At 39.4% G+C, this 22,475-nt stretch overlaps 2 protein-coding genes across 2 annotated transcripts in view; both read right to left on the bottom strand.

The window, feature by feature from the left end:
• rfx3 (regulatory factor X, 3 (influences HLA class II expression)) overlaps window positions 1-4,998 on the bottom strand; it is a 44,977-nt gene extending 39,979 nt beyond the window's left edge. Inside the window, exon 1 of the mRNA XM_088910643.1 lies at window positions 4,896-4,998. The gene's annotated coding sequence lies outside the window, so the exon portion shown is untranslated. The remainder of the gene's footprint in view (window positions 1-4,895) is intronic.
• A 12,615-nt stretch (window positions 4,999-17,613) lies between these two features.
• The window catches only part of glis3 (GLIS family zinc finger 3), a 77,355-nt gene continuing 72,493 nt past the window's right edge, over window positions 17,614-22,475 (bottom strand). The window contains exons 9-10 of the mRNA XM_088911865.1: window positions 18,744-18,908; window positions 17,614-17,750 (exon numbers count right to left, since the gene is read on the bottom strand). Of these exons, the coding sequence (XP_088767991.1) occupies window positions 17,614-17,750; window positions 18,744-18,908 (302 nt within the window). The remainder of the gene's footprint in view (window positions 17,751-18,743; window positions 18,909-22,475) is intronic.

Raw genomic sequence — 22,475 nt, 5'->3', positions numbered from 1 at the left:
ATATGATTTGTGCTACAGAGACTGAACACTAAAGGTAGAACACACTCAGCACTCAACAGCCATTCTCTCTATTGATTTGTTCTATTTAGAACAAACTGTACTGATGTACAGTTAACTGGAAAAAAAATCCCCGCTTGCAGCACGGACAAACTGAGATTTCATTCACTGACTTTATGAATAAAACACACTGTTCTCGTTTTAAACCTAGAAAAGAACTGCAGTACTTGAGATGAGGTTAACATTCAGTCACAGTATTAGTACAAAGTAATAATGCCAGAATTAAGTCAAACTTGTCAGGCATAACTAATTGGTAGTACATGTGTACAAATAAATGTACATGTAATTGTCTATTACTCACTGTTACTGTGCTTGAGAAATACCAAAGTCCAACAAATGACTTTTGCATGCAGATCTAAACAACATGACAAAGAGAGGAAAGCACTGCCTGGACAAAACTGAGCACTAGTTCGGCCTACAAGTCCCACAGTTGATGAAGGGTCTCCATTGCACTGAAGCACAGAGGCCCCAGCAAACAATGAGCTGCGATCAGGCAGCGGGGACTTTGAATTTAATCCAGACCAAGTCGGCTCGCAAATAAACTCCCTGGAAATTCGGTGCGTGGTTTGCTTATGCTCCTTACTGATCTCTTGCCTTTTGAAATAGTCTTCTGTCAGCAGAACACCGCAGATAAATTAAGTCTTATCTTAGCATTATAAAAGAACCCATGAGCTGTACATTCAGCCATGAGGAAAATACAATAATACAGAACTATTATTATTCAAATGAAAAACTGTGACTTTGCTTGCCTCAAAGAAACACTCGAGTCATTCAGCAGACCTTGTCATTACAGGACAAACATTAGTACAGGGACTCTCCCCAGCTTGAGCACCAAAACTGAAGTCACTTGTGGTCATTTAGGTTTTGTTAGCACACAAAACAGCAGGGGTAGAGTGAAGGGCAGATGCATGAATTATAACTCTACATGTCATCTAAATCGTTGTTGTACTAGATCACGTTTTCTATAAATCTCAGCACTACATTTCTATTTTGGCAGCACTCTTCATTAATTATATTAATATCTCTGACATTAAATTTGTGTTGTTCCATTTAATTATGTCCATAAAGAAGACTGTGACACACTGAACAATAATAAGAATGACAGCATTACACTGCGTCTTCAAACGCGTCTGGTACTGTATACTGTACATTTACAAGGTAAATGATATTGGCTTTTGTTGTAAAAGTTCCTACATTATCTTGAGAGGCTTTGGCACAGTATTGGTGTAGGTCAACGTCTTCAATGTTGCCTCACTGGCACATAGTGGGAGATACAGAATTCCAGAGGACCTAGAACACAGTCTATTGTGCTATGCCGAAAATTAAGAAAGTGGGCAGCATGGCTGGGCAGCTTGCTGCAAACACCAACAACACTTTGTGTAAAATGCCTCAAGTACTCCGTTTGAAATTCATTTCTCTGTAGTAAGAGGAACCCTTGGAGAATGCAAGCCTCAGTCCTGCAACCTCACACATGCTGAGCGAGCGCTGTACAAACTCAGCTAATTCCCCCTCACTTGTAAGACCTAGTGACATGGCACGACATGATAAACTCAGCCTTTTAAAAACTTGCCTGTACATGCAATATTTTAGAAGATAAAAAGGCAACATACTCAGATACATCAACCTTGATTTGCACCCCTGATTTAGGATGTACATTTCAATTTTACAGCAGAGCTCCCATGTGAGCTCAAGTGATGCAATAGCCTCCTGCCTTGGTCCTGCGTGTTTTATAGCCATCTTCAATCAATGGCAACAGATCACATTACTCCCAGCCAAGGAAGACAACCATCATGGCTCAATACAGTTACAGAGCTGAGAGCAGCAAGGGGAAGACCCTGTGCCTCTCTGGGACCCAGGCCAAGTGATATAATGCACACCGGTGACATTACTTTCTCTTAATAAATCGATTCAGTAATAGTAACTGAATCTTACCTTATTGTAATTTTGAAACAACTGTTTGTTCAATAATTAGAAATGCAGTAAACATGAATTCTTGCTGCAATGCAAACAAAAGCATACTTTTTTTTTTTTAGTAAAAAGGGCTTCTTCAGAAAGAACTTGAGCCTGTTTTTGACTAAAACTAAAAGATGACTCTGCAACTTCCAGATGAGTAAATGTTGCTCAGTTATTTACTTGAGGTGGTTTTGTTTTAGGCTGTGGTGGGGAGCATATAAAAACCTCACTTAACATTCCCTGGAGCCAGATGCTGCTCTCCTTTGCATTTTACATTATATATTAGACTAGGGGTCTCATACTGAGCAGTCAATAAACAATTAACCCAATTATTTTCTCATTATAAATACAGGATTTTTCTCAAGGTCCTTTAAATGTACTTACTCACAAATAAAGTAAAACTTTAGTTGCCTATAAAACATCTTATTCATAGCAGGTTAGAAATATTAAGAATTTCACAGTTGATAAAATCATCAGACTAACTAGGTAACCGACAGAAACCAGAGGACACAAGGCCAGTCACAATCTGATTTGAGACCTCCGCCATTAGACTGACAATACACTGATCCCTAGGGTTTCCAACTTCCCATGTGGAGACTATTAGGAGGACTCACTGCAGCTTTCTTCCAACTCAAAATAATCCCTATGAGGGCCAGAGTCTCTCTGGAGTTCAGCGCCGCAAGTGGGCCAGGAGCTAATCCAGCCCAGCCAGGACGAGGAGGGTGTTCCAGACTCGCCCGCCGCACCTGTGATCGCAGGTTAAACACACAGAAGGTCAACTACTTCCCAACTGGCCCACCCGTGAAAACTCGGCTTCACAGCCTCACGGAACTCGGAGCCGGGTGCTGGCTGGGCTGCCGCTTCCCGACAGGACACTCGGCACCTCTGAACACCACAGGCACACACTCGGACAGCGGCTGCCTATGGCTTCTGTACTGTATACCGCGGCACTCACTTACATCACCACAAAAATAAACTGTTGGAACATCCCGGAAAACACAAAAGGGGTGGATTACAGATCAACTAAATTTACCGGTGACTTTAAATGACATGTGGGCACTTGACCCAACATTAAAATGAACGCACAGCCACAAATATTAAAATGCATGCATACAGTTTAGTGTTGATCAGCTTCACAGCCCAGCCGGGATCTGAGATCAGCTACAGTTTGAGTCCCTTGTTCGATCCCAACTGGGAAGCGACTGGAAAGCACTTGATAAAACTCAAAACGCAAAAGAAACATCAAACTGGGCTTTGATTTCTGAATCACCATCATGCCATCATGCCAGATGCATTGATAAGAATGTGGAAGACAAATTACTCAGTTGCGAGACAAGTTCAATAAATGAGACCTCCACACATGATGTGTTCTGACAAACACCATAAAGCCACTGTGTATGAAATAGGGCAATCAGAAAACCAGAATTAGAAACAGCCTAACATTTTACAATTCCTAAGCCCTGACTGCTTTAGAGGAATAAACAGCCCCCAGAAAAAGTGGGGGAAAAAATCAATCTGGTAATGTGAGTGTTGCCCACAACTTTTAATGTCATGTTCTGATGCCAACAGGTTTGACTCTTCAGTCGAGCCGCCCGGACATCATCACCAAAAACACGCCGCGCGTTTCAAGATGCAAGAACTACAGTAGGTTTCATAATGGGAACACATCTGAGATTGAATCAATCGTTAATCTCTTGCCTTAAAAAACGAAAGCCGTGTCGGTTCCTTTGTATTGAAAGCCTATCCGCTGCATTCTAGGTGATACCTGTTCTATTTCTCGGTCTTCCGAGGAATATTATGGGAAAATAATTTGGACTGTGTGACGAGGTCCTTGATCAAGTCTTTGCAGGCACTACAAAGAAGTTGAGCTCAAACCCTCTCCGATTTGCCATCCAAGAAGCAGATTTTGTGTTGGCTCTTTTGTCCAAAACCCGTTAAGAGAAAAAAAACAACAACAATTGGATAAAACACTGCAAATTGATTTGGGATTGGGCAATTTTCGGCACCCCCTCTCACTCCGACATCATGTAGCAGAGCCTATATTGTGTCACACGACTGAGCGGCGCACGCAGCGAGAAAGCCCTTTACCCGTTCAGCCAAATTAAGCGTTACTTGTGTCAACGGGCCGCCGAAACGCCGTCTGCACAGGACAGTATGCGCTCAAACATTTAAAAAAAATTAAAAAAAGAATATTACGATGAACATCCTGATTATTACTCAAATGGTTCAAGACAATCTCCGGCGGTGGGATTATTCACGCTCTCGCTCTCCACACGACAGCATCCTCGTTGGCAATTTCATTTCAGTTCAAACCCAGATGCACACGGCGAAAATGTAGGAACAGATAAGAATCGGATTCTCCTATCCAAACTCGATAAAAAGGTCAGACAGGAGCAGCACCAGCTGAGAGGCTGTGATAGCCATTTCGTTTTAAAAAAAAAGTATGCATTCAAATCTGTTATGAAGACCGTATCTTCAGTTAACGGCATATAATTAACTACTTTCCCCATCTCTGATTGAGAAAAAGAGCTTCGTTCCCGTTACTTTCGTGATTTTTATATGTATATGCAATTCGGACGTTAACATGCCAGCTTTCGTCCTGATAGCTAAAACAAAAGAGGCAAACCAAACAATAAAAATGAGAGGAAATAAAGGGAAGGAAATGTCGGAGCGATAGCCAGAGAAAGCGAGAAATGAACGTGACAGCACAAAAGCCATTAAAAATGAAACTGCCCAGACACCTGCTGTAATGATCCATTTGCAGAGACAATTCAGGGAGAGAGGAGATATTCTATCAGTTACACAGAAGAGCGACGAGAGAGACCGAGGCACAGATCAGCAGAGTGTAAGAGAAGAGCAGATAGATGTAGAATAATAATATTCACCTTGGCTGTGGACTATTGTGTTGGTTGTTGTGGGAGATGATGATGAGGATGGTGGTGGTAGTGATGGAGAGAGGAGTTGTTGTTGTTGGTGGGTAACAGTCGCCAGGACTACGGTGACTATGGCGCTGCTTCACTGGGCAACAGTTGCTATAAAACTCACCGGGAGAGGGGTACAACCTAACTTGACTAGCAGGAAGAGGAGGAGGCAACTCAAAAGCCGGATGTGATGCGGCTGAGACCGATGACGTTTGGGTTTTCTCTGTTTGAGTGGTGGTTATCTTTAGGTTAAGTTTTTGATTATTATACAAAGAAGAAAACACAACAATTAAGTGCATACACATATAGACACTGCAGAATAACAATACAGCGTTTCGGAGATGTGTTTGTATCTGTCCAGTCGATTCAACAACAGCATGACCCATTTATTTCAAAGCCTAGAATAGCCACCTGCTGTGGGTAGTAAAATATAAAGATTAAAGAATACTTATGTATCCGTATAACACTTTTACGAAATAACTTTTCTCTACTCAACGCCGAAATAAAAATGTTTACGTTGTCTCCTGCAGTGCAGTATACAGCCTGTCTCTTCTGAATACTTCGGCTTTAGCAATACACATTCAACAGCACGTAGTACCCCCGATCAGTACTAAATCCCCCGATAAGACGTAGAGACACGCACAAGTATGACGGCACCATGTAAAGTTTGCAGAAAACAAAAACAGTTCATAATTGTGCGACCTTAACCAATCCTATCGTTTTTAAAGAAAATTGAAAAGGTTGTACTTCTGTGATGATTTTTAAAGGAGAAAAGATAAACTATATGCGGTCATCCACGACAGAGGGCGATGTTCTCACGATCCACGCATCGAGAGTGCTCCCCGGTGCATACTCACTGGCCCTGTGCTGAGGCGGGACTTCCTCTGTCTGGCTTGAAGATTGGTAGAGAAGACAGAGAAAGGAGAGGAGCTCTTTCCCCTTTCTAGCCGTGGTTGTGTTCTCCCGTTGTTCAGAGCCATGTTGGCTGGGCTTCGTACATTGCGGGAGAGGGACTCGGTAACAAGGTTTTACAGCGTCAAGGCAGACTGTACGAACTGGAAAGCCCTTTAAAGTAAAACGCGTTAACGTGATCCTGTCTGAAAAAAAAACATTTGAACGCAAAACCAGTCCCGTATTTGTTTCCATTGCCATCCTACTTTCCAAATTACAGAAGAAAACGCAACAAAATATCAAAAGGGTAAAAGTTTCATGGAAATATTCTACTTCCCTTGAAGTGTTGATTAATACTACTATTCAACGCTAAGTGATCGTAATCGATTTCAGTAATTTACCATGAAAATATTGCCAAGTATAAAAACTGATATAATTTTTTTCACGTCCAGTGACAGATCAGTTCTTTTCCATGCGGCGCAAAATGTACAATTCATCCTTCCTGGGAAAATGTTGAAAAAAATAATTGTAACATTTTATTTCATATTATTTCATCGGATTTCATATTAAGGTAAATCTTTGAATACGGGATATTAAATCGGGGAAGAACGCTGAATATCACGACTACCTTCTATGGCTGTGAACTGATAGCCATAAATGAAAACGTGATTATATGGTAGGTATAGAGTTTTAAGGTGCAACTAATACTACATTGCTTTGTAAACTTAATCTTTAATCTCTGTGGGCGCATTGTCACGACTAAAACTGAAAGCTCCTGGTTTCCCTTGACCCTAAAGAGCTTTTAAGCCTTTGTGATTATAGTTTAACAAAATAAATCAAAATGCCTAATGGGAAGAAAAGGCTCTTTGCTCTGAAAAGTATTGAAGTAGCGAGTCGCACGTCTATAACTTCAATGTTATGTAAATACTTTAAATTGCACATTAGGCAATGATGTTGCCAAAATCGAGAAGCGCTAACTTTCAGGGAGTTTTTTTAAAAACACACGCGATGCCTATCCCAACCGTGGCACAAGAAGCAAATCGCCACTGTCTTTTGGATGTGCTTTTAAATTTGGACCTGACAGTAAATATCAAATGATAACGAAACAACTCAATGTGGGACAGCTCTTAAAACGATTCCATGAATGATTTTTGTCAGACATGTTTAAAATAATCTACTGCATAATTAGAACAATCCAGGCACTAATCACACAGTGAAGCTCTTGATCTTCACCTGATGCGACAGTGAATAAAGGGGTGAGACCGAGTCTGATGGGCTGAGGGACATCTTTGGTCAGTTCTAACACTATTTGGTTCATCCTAGGATAACTCTCACGGAGATTACACTGTAACACGATTAGGATTAGACAAAGGATTAGCCTGTGACATTAGTCTACTCAATTTATGGCAGTTCCACTTATTCTACTGCAAAAGTTTACCACAGTTGGTTTGTTCAGTATTTACTTGACAAATAGCAGAAGCAATAAAATAATTAAGGTCCTAGCTGAATAACCAACTCGATATCACAATCTAAAAAACAACAACAGAATTTGTCACAGTACAGATTCTGCCTTGTCTCTGTGTGTTCTTAGACAAGAAGCATTCACTAAGCATTGCTGCTCTGCCTAGTGTAACCCACTTCAGAGGTCTTGCTTTTTTGAAAATAGTCAGGAGGTTCCACTTTCTGTTTTCATATCTGTTTTCAGTGTTTTTGTCATTCAGTGTTCTTCAGCAAGAACTGTTTTGTTGGAGCCGCCTGAACTGAAATTTTGGTCCTGAGCTGCCCCTGCATCTCCTATCTGTGCTCTCAATTGATTAGGCTAATTGAGCGCTTCAGTTATACAATTTGTCCCAGTAGACACTCTGTAGCTGTTTTCAGCTCTACAGAAGCCGGGCAGAATTAGAAACTGCAATAATCCATACAGGATCCCAGGAGTGCAGAACCACAGGCCCCATGCAGAACTGCAAGTTGTGTTACAGCAGTATTTAATACAGCGTTGTTCCCACCTGTGTCAAGACATCAGGATTTTTTTTTTGTCCTCGTGGAGTTACAGCAGTGCAGTTTTGAACATACTGAGATCCTTTCATCACAATATTGTGTAGGACAGCATGAGAGGCACTGCCGCAGAGAACTGGAGAATTCATAAAGTACTCATGAATTGAGGGCCCACTGCTCAGCAGCAATGATGATAGAGAAATTGGTCTTGTACTACGTTGTGAAGCTACGAGACATCCCAAAATCAGTCAAATACAATGATTGTCACTGGTGGGCAGCAAATGCAAACTGGAAGAACTGGAGAGCTTCTGAGTAATGGTGGACGAATGGTGCCATTCAGGCGTCAGCCGTAGTTGGGAATCTGGGAGTCACACTTGATCCTCTCCTGTGTTTTGAGCCACATGTGAACTGTTTCATTAAGACATCTTCTTACACCTTAGAAATGTTGGCCACATTAGTCGATTTCTATCAATATCTGATGCTGAGTGCCTGATTCATGCACTTAGAACATCAAGGCTTGAATTTTGCGACTCTTTAGTCTATGGGCTCCCTCTCAGTATGTTGCAATATGTCCAACACTTTACAGCTAGACCTCTGGTTCACACCAGACTGTGGCAGCATATCACTTCTACACTTAAATCTCTACGTTGGTTGCCTATCATATCACATTCAATACAAGATCTTGTTACTAATTTTTAAGGCTCCAAATAATCTGGCTTCATCGTACTGTATATCTCTGAACTCCTCCATGTTCGCACTCCCTCCTGTAGGCTCCGGTCAGTTGAGGCTGGTCCTTTGCTCACTGTACCTGGACTAAATCTGTTTTTTTTTGGTTGCTCTTTTTTTTCTGTCATTGCACTATTGCTATGGAATGTCCTTCCTCTGACTCTTAAGAGACAGATTCTTTGATTCTTTTCAAACATAAATTCAAAACTCACCTTTTTACTAGGGGCCTTTGCTCGATTGCCTTACAGTTTATCCTGTATGTTCTTGTTGTTGTTTTTTACTTTTTATTGTTTTTAAAGTTGATATTGTTATAATAATAACAGTGTTATTAGTATAACACAGTTCGAGCCAAAAGTCAAACATCATACAGAATATATACTGTATATGTTTTTTTTTAACCAAAACCTTCTAGCGATAATAAAACTCTGGAAAGTGTCCACTCCACACTTTGTCTTCATAAATAATTTTCTTACCTAAAGGTCTTAGGTTATAAAGTGGCAGACTTTATTTTTAAATACTGCTAAGATGGTGACTTTGGATTATTTCACTTGAGTGAAAGGATAGTGTCTAAGGCATTCAGAGAACCCATGGGAAGCAGTTATTTGTGCATTTAATTAGACCAATTTTGAAATGATTGGAGGTTGCATTGGAACAACAGGTGATACGCCAGACTTATGGGACCTGGTCTGATAGCTCTGATGTACTCTGCGTTTCTGTTTCCATTACTTTCAGAAATAGAGTAGTATTTTTTGCTGCCACCTGCTGCACACTTTCCGAATAAAACAACATTGTTGCTTATGTTCTTTACCTCCCTGTGCCTTGTAGACCGTCTTTGTTGTTCCCAGTGATTTTTCTAGAAGTGACATTCCTGCACTACTGTTTAAAATAGTAAATACATTTTATAAAGTGCAGGGCATTGCTCACTGTTGTTTCTCTGCTCATAACAAACTAATCAAAGTAAAGAGAAAAACGATACTCAACCCACATGACTTTTGTTCTAATAGGAAAGACAACGTACATTTTCATTTATTAATACAGAAAATTAATAAAATAAAATTTGATTTAAACATTTATTAATACAGAATATATCAGTGTGCATATTACCCCCCTCCCAATGTCTGAAGTTTTGGGTTGTTTTGTATATTAAATTACACAAAAGTAACCATGTGAAAATCCTGGAGAATTGTCAGCAATTATCAAACTATCATAGGCAAATTATAAATTGCAATTTTATTTGTTACTTTAATAAAACACTTGCTCATCTGAAATTATAATTGGGAATAAACTAGATAATTATCTGTATGGTAATAGGATTCTAGGGGATGGTCAGTATGGATTTAGAAAAGGCAGGTTTTAATTAGTGTTCTTTGAAGAAGCAGCAGTAACGGAACAAGGAACGCAATATGGTATATTTATATTTTCATGAAGCTTTTGATAAGGAGCTAATTAAAGAATCATTCTTAGACTGCAGGTGGTATGCAGCCAAAAAAAAGTGTTTTTGGATTGAGAAACAAAGATTATAGAAAAGAGAGGATACTAGTGAGTATTGGGATGGTGTAATTAGAGGAGTTCCACCGGGATCTGCATTATCAACACAGCTCTTCCCATTTTTTATCAATGATCTAGATTCTGGTATAGCTACTAAACTAGTCATGTTTGCATATGATGCCAAAACCGGATGATCATCATACATGGTGAAATTCAGAAAGAGATAGAAAGAGATTGTGCAAATAGATGACATTTTCTGGAATGAGAATACTATAGTTATAGTTTATGGACTTTCACAAAAAGCTGTCAATTTGTTTTAAGCCCTCTGACCAGCAATACAGCTTGTGCAGTGAGGCATTGCAACTTGCCAATCACACGAAAGCTCGTTAGGTGCATTTATACCCAACGAGGTCCAGGTGGAACAATGCCTGATCAGGTCACCTTTAAAAAGGCCTTAATTCAAAGCTTAGGTCACTGCAAGAAAAAGGCCACACTTAGTCTGTTTTCTGTGCATTCCATAATGCCTCGAATGTCATCAGAAGCAAGGGAGAGGGCCATTGGCATGCTGCAGGCAGGCCTGTCATGTGCCAGCGTTGCTAGACACTATGGAGTAAGCCGCTCCACTGTATCATGACTGCAGAGAAGGTTTCAGCAGACCGGCAGGACAGATGACATCCTAGATCCGGTCGCCCTTGAGTGACCATACCAGGGAAGGACAGACATATCAGACTGGTCCATATGAGAGAGAGTTTCAGAAATTTGCCGTACTGCTGCTGAAACTGCTGGCAGACACAATGCCCACATCAGTGACAGGACACTGAAGCTCCATGCTGCTGGCCTTAGAGCAAGGCAACCTGTCAGAGGCCCTCTGCTCATACCTCCTAGACGTCACACCCGACTGGCTTGGGCCAGACAGAGGCTGCGATGGACTTGTCAGCAGTGGCATCAGGTCCTCTTCACAGATGAGTCACTCCTCAGCCTATTCCACGCAGACGGGAGGGCCAGTGTGTGGAGGAGGAGGTGTTGCGTTTCTTTTTTCCATCAGTATATACAGTATTTCACTGATTCTTCTTCAAAGTTCACTGAACTCTCGTTTTTCTGGGAAACCATCGTTTTAAGTTTTTCTAGTGGATTATTTGTAGATATACAGTATGTTGTGTTGTAGGCCTAAGTATAATAAATGAGCTAATTTATTCATACAGCACTGTTTAATAACTTTGTACTACTGTAACTAAACTTAGGACATCCCTTACACGTCACTGTAGTATAACAAATACAATTGCTCCATGTACATTTATCCAGAATCTTGCACCTTTCACATTTTTTTGCTTTCATGCTTGCAGTCATGACCCTTTAAAGGAGCAATTAATATTTGTTATATGCACAACCTACTCTGCACATTCAAATAAAAAAAATCAAGAAAATAAATAATGTGAAATTAAAATGGAACAGTCATTATTGAGTTCATTTAGGTCCACAAATTTACTTTAACAAGTCATGGAATTAGTTGTTTGGCCCCTTTCTCTATGCGTTAATAATGTCTCACCTAACGCTGTATGCTACCTCAAATCAAGTGGCGAATTTCAAGCATGCAGACCAAGGTGCATTCATAGCACTGGGATAAAGTTATAAAATGTTAAAGATTAGGTGAAAGATATAAAAACATTTCAAAGCCCCTTAATATTTCTTTGTATTTGAATGTATTTCTTTGACAATGTTTTGTTGTCAGACAAGACAAGATTTGAGCTACTGTATGTTGTCTAAATGGAAAGTGTAACTCAAACCCAGCATAGTGCATCACTCAGTCAACACCCTCTCTCCTGTCAAACGTGACATGCTAGAGTTCTAATGCTCACAACCAGGGAAGACGCTTGTCAGGGTGGACCTATTATAAATCTTATTAAGAATCTGTGGAAAGACTACAAAACTGCCGTTCATAAGAGATTGCCAAGTGACTTCAGTGAGCTTGAGCAAATCTATCGAGAAAATGGGCACCAACTGCACCAAGTTGGTGTGCAAAGGTGGAAGAGATTTACCCAAAAAGATTAGCAGCTGTAATTCCTGTCAAAGGTGTTTCCACCAAATAATAAACACATAGGTCTGAATACTTATGTAATCAACGTATGTCATTTTTTTCTCTTTAGTTTTTGAAGTCTTCAATTTTAACATTTAGATTTTTGATTAAAATGTTAAGTTTTTTTTAAATCATATGCATCATTTTGTAATTTCACCAAATGTGAAACCATAGGAAGGATCTGGACAGCTTTGCAAGGCACTGTAAAGTATGCATGAATACAATGTTAAAATACCTATAAGAAGGACACCAGCTACTGTATTTAAGAATGTAAAACATTGTGTTTGGGAGGAGTGCAATTCAAACAAGACTCATTGTATTGTGAACTCCTAAAACCAGTGGGCTAGACATTCCTCTGTTCTGCTGCAGGATTAATGAATAGAACTTGATTGGCTCAGCGTCATGCTAACTCGGCTGAGCCTCTCTAGGAGTCAATCAATTAAAAAAGGCGCCCATGAATAAAGCACCAGGTGGGAGAACCAGGTAAAGGGGAATCAAAGATAAAAAGAGTTTTATCTTTGTCAAAAGCTTTTCTGTTCTGATCAATTCTTGACATCTGCCGTAATTGTCTTTTCAGTTAGGGAAATTAGTTTTCTTCTTAGATCAATGATTTTTACCGTGCTTCTTGAAATTTATTTCACTAAAATTCTGATTTGTCTTTTTCTTGTGTAGTCTTAAAATAATGTCCTTACATTATATTTTCTTTTAAGTAAAACTAGTGTAAATGAAAACCCAGAAAGAAAAGCAAGGAACGTTTAAAGATTGTTCATCTTTCAATCTGTACAGACTACCAGCCTGTACACAGACTAGCGGAGAAAAGCCTGATGTTTTTATAGTGTGGGTTCGACAAGGTTAATTAAATACAGTAACAAGTGATTGCTGGTGTAACAGAATTCTTTTCTGAAAAGCAAAAAATATCATCCGCAACACTACCAACACCCACACTCAGCGGAAGATTTAATTTCAGAGCTGCCCTGTTGGCGTCTTTCCATTTGGAAAGAAGAGAAAAAAATAGATTAGGAATGTTCCAGGCCCATGTTAAGCACAGCATCTGTCTTCAGTATCGTCAACCATATGGTTAATAATTAATGTTTAATCTATCAGGTGTGCTGCCCTCCCCCTTTCTTCTGCTCCTCTTGCTTGTCTAATAATTGGCTGTTACTCAGCAAGTCCACATTAATCACATCCTCCCTCAGTCCAGCAGGGCCTGGCCAGCTGCTTCATTGTTCTCACAGGTTCTACATCAGTGGAATTACCCCTGGTCACTTTCCTTCTTCAATGAGCCCATGCTGCTTGATTAGAATGCAACACAATACATCCAGTGGCATTACAACAAATTCGCTTCTGAAAGTGGGTTGAATTCATTTCACCAGTTATTTCCTATTTTTCCTCAGCACCACTGCATTATTGCTGATAAATTATTTTTTTCCCTGTGTGTTGACATCACCAATTATTTAAAAAATGACAAAGAATATCACAGATTAACCAGAAGTACATTCGGCAGTTTCCCTTACAATCTGGAAACATTTCCTGCCATGACTGAAGTTATCATTCACCACTCTGATGATCCCACTGCCTGTGTGAACAGTGCGAAGTGATCCTGGACTGCAGCTTGAATGTAATTTGATTTGACTGCAGTGCTCAGTACAAGTGACTTGTTTGATTAGCCTGAGACACCAGTACTGCAGTAGTGTTTAAAGGTGCACTCATACAATACGTAACTCCATGTATGAACTGCATACGAGTATACTGACTGAATAGGTAGAGTTACTGTCACAATCGTAAGTCCCTCCCCTTAAGGGCGCTCCGGCTCTTTCCCATTTTCGTTTATTTTGTGCACCTGACTCCTATTCCAGCCCCTCCCTTTATAAGCCAGACGCTCCTACCATTCTGGGGTCAACTTTGGAAGATGAACACCTGAAAGCCCACCTACCAGGGGGTCCCTGAGAGACCCGACGGCATCGGCTTCACAACGGCGTTCTGACCATCTGGGTTCGGGGCTTGGAGCGCCTGGCCCCGTTAACCCTTTTTACTCCCCTTCTCTGTACTAGATCACGCTCCGGTTTTTAACTTTTGTCTTGTGTGTCATGGATGGATTGCCCGGATCTGGACTCTTGCTTTCACCCTGGATTTCCTTTTGGACTTTTGGTCGTCTCCTCCCCGTGTCTGTTTCACTCCCTTCCAGATTCTACCGTCTGCATAGGGTCCTGATTAACGCTTCGTGACAGTTACATTCAAATTATGAGGACAACTGATGATGTGTCACTGTTTATTCTGTTTATTGTATTCTAAGAAAAATGCACTGATTGACTATATTTGAAGTAGAGAATGAATGTGTATTTAGCTTAATATAAATTTTAGATTCTTTTGGTTTTTTAAAAATAAAATGCTCAATGAACAGACCATTTGTGTCTTCCCAAGAGAACTTGGCGCACTGGTATAAAAGCTGTGTCACTACTATGACATTTTTTTTCAAATTTTGCATGACCTTTTCTGATAAACCCTACATGCCTTTAAGAAAAATCATTAATTTTTCCTACAGTCATTCATAAATATTGATTTTATAGTTTTTAACCTGTCTATCTCATCTCCCACTTCCCAAGCAACTGTAAATAAGCTTACCACTACCATACATGGTATGGAGGCAGCGTGCACAGATTCAGCTCCCGGGAGGAGTTTGGGAGGCGCAGAGGGGCCATGGTCCTGGGAGGAGATGGGAGAGGTAAGGGGGGGCCGTGGTCCCGGGAGGAGATGGAGGTATCTTATTCAGTGTTCTGACTTAGAACTACTCAGAACTAAGAGAAAAAAATGATAAATAACTCTGTTCAAACTAGTTTGGCCAGTTTGTGTTTCCAGTGTGATTCATATTTTCATTGTAAGGTTCTGATTTAAATAAATAAAATAATTTTTATTCGATCATTTTAGTTATTCAAGCACAAATATGTGGTCTCACAAATGTATTTACTGGTAGTCCCATTATTATAAATCGATACAAACTTCTGAATCCAGGTGTTGTATTATAATACATCAATCTCCAGTATTAGTCACCATTTTGAATTCAACAAAGTAAGAAAAAGCAAAAAGTACCAAAAACTCTATATTGCAATATAAAAGTCACAAAACATTTAGTGGTATTATCTTAAAAAAGGAAGAAGATATTTTTTCAAATATTAAAAATATTCAGAGATTTACAAATATTTTGCAGTTTCCAGTTTAGTCTTAATTACATGTGCATTACAATCTGTGTATATATAAAAAAAACATTCTTAACAAAAAATGTAAAATGGCACATTACTGATTATTTTTAAACCAAAAAAGCTGTGAAAATCACAATATGTACAAATTTATTTAAATATATCATGTCTAATTTTGAAAGTTAGTAAAGTACAAAATGAACCACTATTTAAATGTATAAAACATGAAAACACATCTGCCATATACAGTATTCATTCAACAAGGTAGGTAAAAACAGGTTCATCTTTTAAAAGTGCTTATAAAACATTAAAATGCATGGTCATTTTCATAAATATAGCATAGAGTGCCAGTTTACTGAATTGTACTGAAAAACATACCACACGTTTGGGAAAGAAAGTACATTTTCAGAATTGGATAGCTGGTCTCACATTTAGGATGAAAGTGTGTGTGTCAGTGAGCTTTTATATGTGTGTGTCTGCTCTTTTCTCCTAGTCTTCAAAGCTTGCTAGAAAAGACTTGAGGATCCTTCTTCTGCTGTGCTGTTATGATGAGGATTGGGTTCACAACTGGGAAACACTCTCTCCTCAGAAGCTTTGAACACAGGAAGAAATGCAAAGAAACCAGAATGCAACTCAAAGCACCAAGGACTTCCCTTCCAACACACAAACACAAATACATATAAGTCCAAGAGAATGAAGGGCTCTTCAGAGAGGGAGCTGGCCATGTGGGGTGAGTGAGCTGCAGTCAGCAGGGATCCAGCTTCCTGCTCTTTGAGTTCCTAGTGCAATAATCACCCAGGGAAGTCATCCTGTGTACTGTTTCTGTGTAACGTGCAGGTACTACAGTATATCTAGTAAAGATATAACATCCAGTATGTACTGTACCTCTTTTCCAAGCAGTTCTTAACCTGCATGGAATTTTTTTAAAATTAAATCGTATTTTTACATCATTAGGTCAAACAGTATGTGACAAAAAGAGGAGCTGAAAGATTTAACCTTCTTCCCTCAAGTGTTGTCCTTGTTAATTTGTACTTTACAGGAAAATAAACAGTTTTGGATGTGATTTACTCAGATCATTCAGTTTGTAAGTCTCATTTTGAAACTGACATGGCCAGGACCCCAAAGACATAACGGTATATTCCGGAGAGCAGCGCAGTGCTACACCAGGACAGAAACACAGTTTCAGACTATGATATCCAACCCAGACCAAGTCTTCAGGATATCAAACAGTGAAACACATGCCATAGATCCACTACCACAGTGAAGTGGAAGGTTTTTGTATTCTTAAACGAATTAGATGTTTAAATATAACAATAGCCAAAAAGATTATATTTTATGTACTAGATACACAAAAAGAATATTCAAACCACATACTGTAGATGTTTCCAATATCTTTTCCAGTACTCTAAGAGATGAACAAGCAGTCAAGAGGTTTAGCTACTACTTCATCTAAGAGGCTATCAAAAATATATTCTCAGGAGGATAACAATCCTTATCTCTGATCTGTACTTTTCTTATCATTAAATAACCTGCAACACCCTTTGTTGTGTTCTGCAGAATGAATCATTTAACTCTTGCTTTGTTTGGCAACTTAAGTGCTTGTATTCCTACGATAAAATCATGTAAGCAGAAGGTGTAATTTCACAATAACAGTACTTGATGAGATGACTGAAAGCACACACTGTGAAAGAAATAACAAAAATATACAACTAACCCTGGATTGAAAATAACATGAATGTAAACAAATATTTAGAAAGTAATACAGCCATGTGTTTCTAACAATAATTTACCCTTTCTCAAATTAAGGCACTTAACTGTATAATTGTTAAATCGTGTTCACGTATCCTCGTTTACAATGAAAGATCCACAAATGACCTTGTTTTGAAAGAAACTATACTGTACATTACCATTTTCCTCAAGAATTCAGCCCCTCGTCATCAGTGTATTGAGTCTACCAGCAGGTGGTGCTATATTCCTCCTTCACAACAGGAGACTTCACTATCATAGTGGAGAGGCGAGGTTGATACTACAGTATATTCCCTTTTTAGTAATGGCACAGAAAGCATAAGAAACAACAAAAGTGCATTAAACTGAATCATTGCCGTACCTACTTATCACTGAAATATGCTTGCAAATCATATGTCTTGACAGTCTGTAATGCTTGTTTTGAACTGAAAATGAACAATACAGACATGTTCTATAACATGCAATCTCCTTGGTTCTGTTTTGTTGTGGACACTTTGTCTTGTGTTTCTGAAAGGGGATGGTTTCAATGTGGAGAGTGTCTTTTTCTTCCTTTCCTACACTGAGGACACTACCCTTCTGTGTAGACTGAGGAGAGCTGGCTGGGACAGCGATCCACTGCATTTATCTGGAGAAAGCCTGAGTCCTCAGTAATGTTCCGCATGGATTCTCCGAAACATCCCTGTGATGCCGATGGGAAATCATACACTGTAAAACAAACCATAGAAGAACCGTTCTCTTTTCATGATGGAAACATTTTCTGTGAATTCATAATAGAACACATATATTACATTCTATTCTTAATGTAAGAACACAATCAGACAAAATTAGATAAAAAATTTTCCTCAAAAATATCCCAGTTGGCATCTGTAAAGAAATGACTGACAGAGTCATACCAAGTTTAAGGAATATGGTGATTTGTAATAAAAAGGAAATCATTTTAAGCAAACCTTTCCTATACACCTCATCATTTATGTCATTTAAGATCCTTGAAGCACAACTTTGCTTATATCACTGGCTCTGATCTCTGCTAGTATGCTTCTTTGAATAATATGGCAATGGTAATAATAGTATTGTCAAAATACACAGAAAATATTGACCTTTAGAAATCTATAAAACCCTTTCTGTCCACTGTAATACCTGTTAGATGGATAAATAACGTGGACACACTGCAATTGCAGGAAATTATATACAGTTTGATCAGTTAATAATACAAGAACAACTGATCTATGTCCTTGACTAACAGCTCTGCAAGCAAGATCTATTTAATTAGTTTATCTCCTGCAGAAAGAAATCAGACGTATAATCACACTTCTCAGAAAGCACACATATTAATTATACTAGAGTGCAGGCTGGAAGTGCATAAAGCATGCAGTTGTGTTTATATAGAAAATGATGGTCAAATGAGAGTAATCCAATGCATGTGCAATAAATGATTATACCTTCTAATTAAAGAACGCTAGCATATTTCTGGCATAGTCAATTCACTTTATTTACATTTATTGTAGGACCAAAGTCCGTCATTGTGGGCAAACTCTTGGCCTTTTTAAATGTTAAGTTTTATCCACAGAATGGTTACATTGTATAACAGTCCAAACCTTTTCATTTGAAATAGGAGAGGATAATGATTTTCACATTTTAAGAAACAAAATTAGAGCAAGAATGCAGAATGAGGTACATGAAAATGTGAGCTTCTGTTACCTGCAAAACTTGAAATTGCCTTGTGTAAAATATCAAACCCAGCCTGAGCAGAAGATGTGGGAATTACACACTCTTCAAACGCTGGCACGCTGGTCATGTGACAGGAAGTCCTTGGTGACTCACTGTATGGTGGAGGACACAGAGTCTGTATTTGCCCATAAAAGCCTGGCAGAGAAATAGAAAATCAAACAAAACACAACTCATTTTAGTACTGGTGCCTAATGTGATTTCAGTCGGGTCAGGGCTGTGCACTGCACAAATTTGTTGCGAAACCTTTAGTAAAATACACTAGGGACAATACACTTCCTGTGTAAGTCTAAGAGGAAGATTTACCACTATGAGAATTAGTTCACACTGTGACTGGTAGAATGCTGCTTGTCCAGAAAGAGACCTCTGGCATTGATGCTGTCTGTCAGTCATGGTGAAAGCAGGCTGTGTTCCTGCACCATTCCTCTTTTACAGCCCCCAAACAGAAAAGGTAAAGAATAGTTGTATGAAAAAATAGTATGCCCCCTGTGTTCATTTAATTCTGCTGCAATATTTTTCTTACAAAAGCAGAATACATTTTTTATTTTATTTTTGTAATTTTGCATAGTATTACATATTAAAAAGCAATATTGCAGACCAATACATAGTTTTGCAAGGCATGTTAAGAGAAACAAAAGCTGCCATATTACTTATAAGAAAGTTATACTACTTTTATTTGTTGGGAACACAATGGTAGGCATTCACAAAACAGACTGACACCAGGGAACACCCTCAGCACGGGCAGGTGGTGGCTGTTTGTCCACTGGCAAACACCCTACCAGCTGTGTGACCTCTGACCTCTGACCTCAGGCAAACATGGTCCTTGAGATCATTAACAGCTCAATAGACAACATGCACTGATCCAGCACTGAGCCCATGTGAATGAAGGGCCAGAAGGAGACTGACGACAAACACAGTGTTGGGTCTATTTGTTTTGAGAAAAAAATATAAATAGTAGTTGCATTTCAGCTACCCAAATGTTTGACCACAAGTGTCCACATTTTAGAAGCATTATGCAATAAGGTGTAAGTAGTACCAGAAATTACACAGTGCAGTTTTCCTGTAGTTCATAAAAACACATGCTGGTTATACAGCATAAGGGTTGAAAATTCATTTTTTTATTATTTAACATAATCAATTTATTTGATTTTATTTGCAGGGGTCAAACTAACCATGGAACATAATGACATTATTCAGAAAACTAAGTATTAAAAGTATTATTGTTGAGTATTTGTAGAACATTTTGAGCATTAAAATTGCCATTAAAAAACACCATAATTTAGTTTCCACAAAGGAAAACTAAATATAAGGAAAAGTACTTGCATCCATTTTGCACCAATGCAGATTTAAGTGAAGACATTCATTTTTTTTCACAGGTTCAGCAGACAATATTCCTCAGAATGTTGAACTACAGACTTGAGAATCACAAGAGAGTAAACAGGGTTAGAAACTGCACCAATCTTGCATCCACACCTTTGATGTCGGAAAAGCTTACGACTGATGTGACAGGCATTCTCCTGGAGAGCTACAGTACCAGTTGGCAGGATATACTAGGAAAAGCAGGCACTGCGCTGAACAGCTTCGCATTTGCATTTCATTGGACCAGCTCATCTCACCATCTTCTAAAGGTACATGTTGCTGTAGTAACTAAGAAAACCTCATAAAAGGAAAGAATTTTTATTTTGTTCTATTCTGTTGAACTGAAAATGTTGTTAAAATACTCTTTCCAGCATGTCTGGAAAGGGCAGGGCCAGCCAGCTCCTTGGACAGGTTGGCAAGGTCTCTGCCTGCTGCCCTTATGATGTGTAGGATGGCTATGCAGCCTGGTCTTAGGTGCTGAAATGTCGCAAATGCATCTGCAAACCTCTTAGAAAACCGTACAACAGGCTTTTCATTTCAGGAAAAGGGAAATAGTCCAGTTGTTTCAAGCTGGTAAATTCTAGGAAACATCAACTAATATGTTGTGTAAGGGGAAACAAAATCCCTAAAATAAACAAATTAAATATAACATGAAATGAAATGGTTATAATGGATCTGGTAAGTGCTTGTGTAAATGTTTTGTTTTCTTTTCATCAGAGAATATTAAAACAATCGCCATTTATGGAATGAAATTTGGCATTCATGAAAATTTATTTCCACTGCCTGTATATGAGAGCCTCATTGATAACTTTTACCACTTCCCCTCTACGGAAATATTGAAACCGTTGTGTGTGACCTTATCCCAAAGGTCAACATTTATAGCCTTTAATTATTTATTAAAAACAGTCTAGCCCACATACCACATCTGAGAGCGAATAACTCACAGAGGAAAGTTTAACTTTATATCATTCCTGTGTCATGATCGTAATCCCTCCTCTTAAGGGTGCTCCGGCTCTTTCGGATTTTGCTAATTACATGCACCTGCCCCTCCTTATTTAAGCCTGGAGCTCTTGTTACTCTAGCTCTGCATTGGAAGATGGACGCCCGGAGGCCCGCCTACCATCAAGTCGCCCTATGCCCGCGGCTTGAGGGCATAGGTCTCCTATCTGTGTCCTGACCCAGCTGAGTCCGGGGCTCAGAGCGCCTGGCCTCGTCATCTGTTTTTTTATTCCTTGTCCCTGTACCGGATCCCATTCCGTTTTTTAACTCTGTTTTGTCCAGTCTTAGTTGGATCACCCCGTTTTGGACTTTTGGACTTCGCCCTGGATTTCCCCCCTGGACTTCTTGGACTTGTTCACCTTGGCTACGCCCCCCGAGCACCAGTTCACCATCATCACATCCCCCTGTTCTGTCAACCCCTCCTGATCCTCGTCATCTCCTCCCCGTTGTCCTTTTCCACCTACTTCCAGATTATACTGTCTGCATAGGGTCCAGAACTACACTTCAAGGGAGCCTGGACCAGCTCCCGTTACATCCTGGAGGAAAGGAACTGAACCGGTGAATGGGAGATCGGTCCACCTTGGACAGGATGAACAGCTACTGTTCTGTACTTTAAGCTTCAAAACTTGGTTATTTGCATTGACTTCCAGTAAAATCTCACAAGGCCTGGTGTATTCACCCAAATCCCGTTTCTTTACAGCTCCATCTATTTACATTAGCATTGCCTCACATTACAACAGTGCTTATGTTAATACAGATAATAAGCCATCAAAGCTCCTCGATTCATTGAGAGTGGCTACTCTATTCAGGGAAGAAATACAACATTTTCTCATCTTAGCCTGTGTGCAAACAAAGGCAGGTAAAGCACAGTGCTGATAAAACCCAGAAATCTACATGTGGGACTCAACTACATACATGCAAATTGCTGGGTAAGAGAACACAGATGCCACTTAATGATGAAATTCTCATATTCAGTTTCCACTTAAGGTGCCTAAATAAGAAGGCTCTGATGTAGTAAAGCCTTTTCTACAACTTTTAGTACTTCAGTTTGTTTCCCAAAAAGAAGGAAAATCTGAGTGTGAATGCCACAAATTGCAGAATACAAGGGGGTGCATGATCCGGAACCCATCCCACACACCCAACTCCACTTGGATGTCAAAGCACTCAGGCCCCTCTGGGTTCAAAGGTTTGTGATGGGCAGGAGAGCCTCATCACATATTTCCATAAAAAACAACAATAATAATGGCAACACCTTGAATGCTATATTATGTCATGGTGGGACACCACAGCTAGTTTCATGACTAGCTGGGACCTGTGGTATATTTCATTGAAAATTGTAGGTCTAAC

Source organism: Atractosteus spatula, chromosome 3 (genome assembly GCF_055471065.1).
Source record: "Atractosteus spatula isolate fAtrSpa1 chromosome 3, fAtrSpa1.hap1, whole genome shotgun sequence".
Classification (NCBI taxonomy): Eukaryota; Metazoa; Chordata; class Actinopteri; order Semionotiformes; family Lepisosteidae; genus Atractosteus; species Atractosteus spatula.
This window is presented reverse-complemented; position numbering and strand designations above follow the sequence as displayed.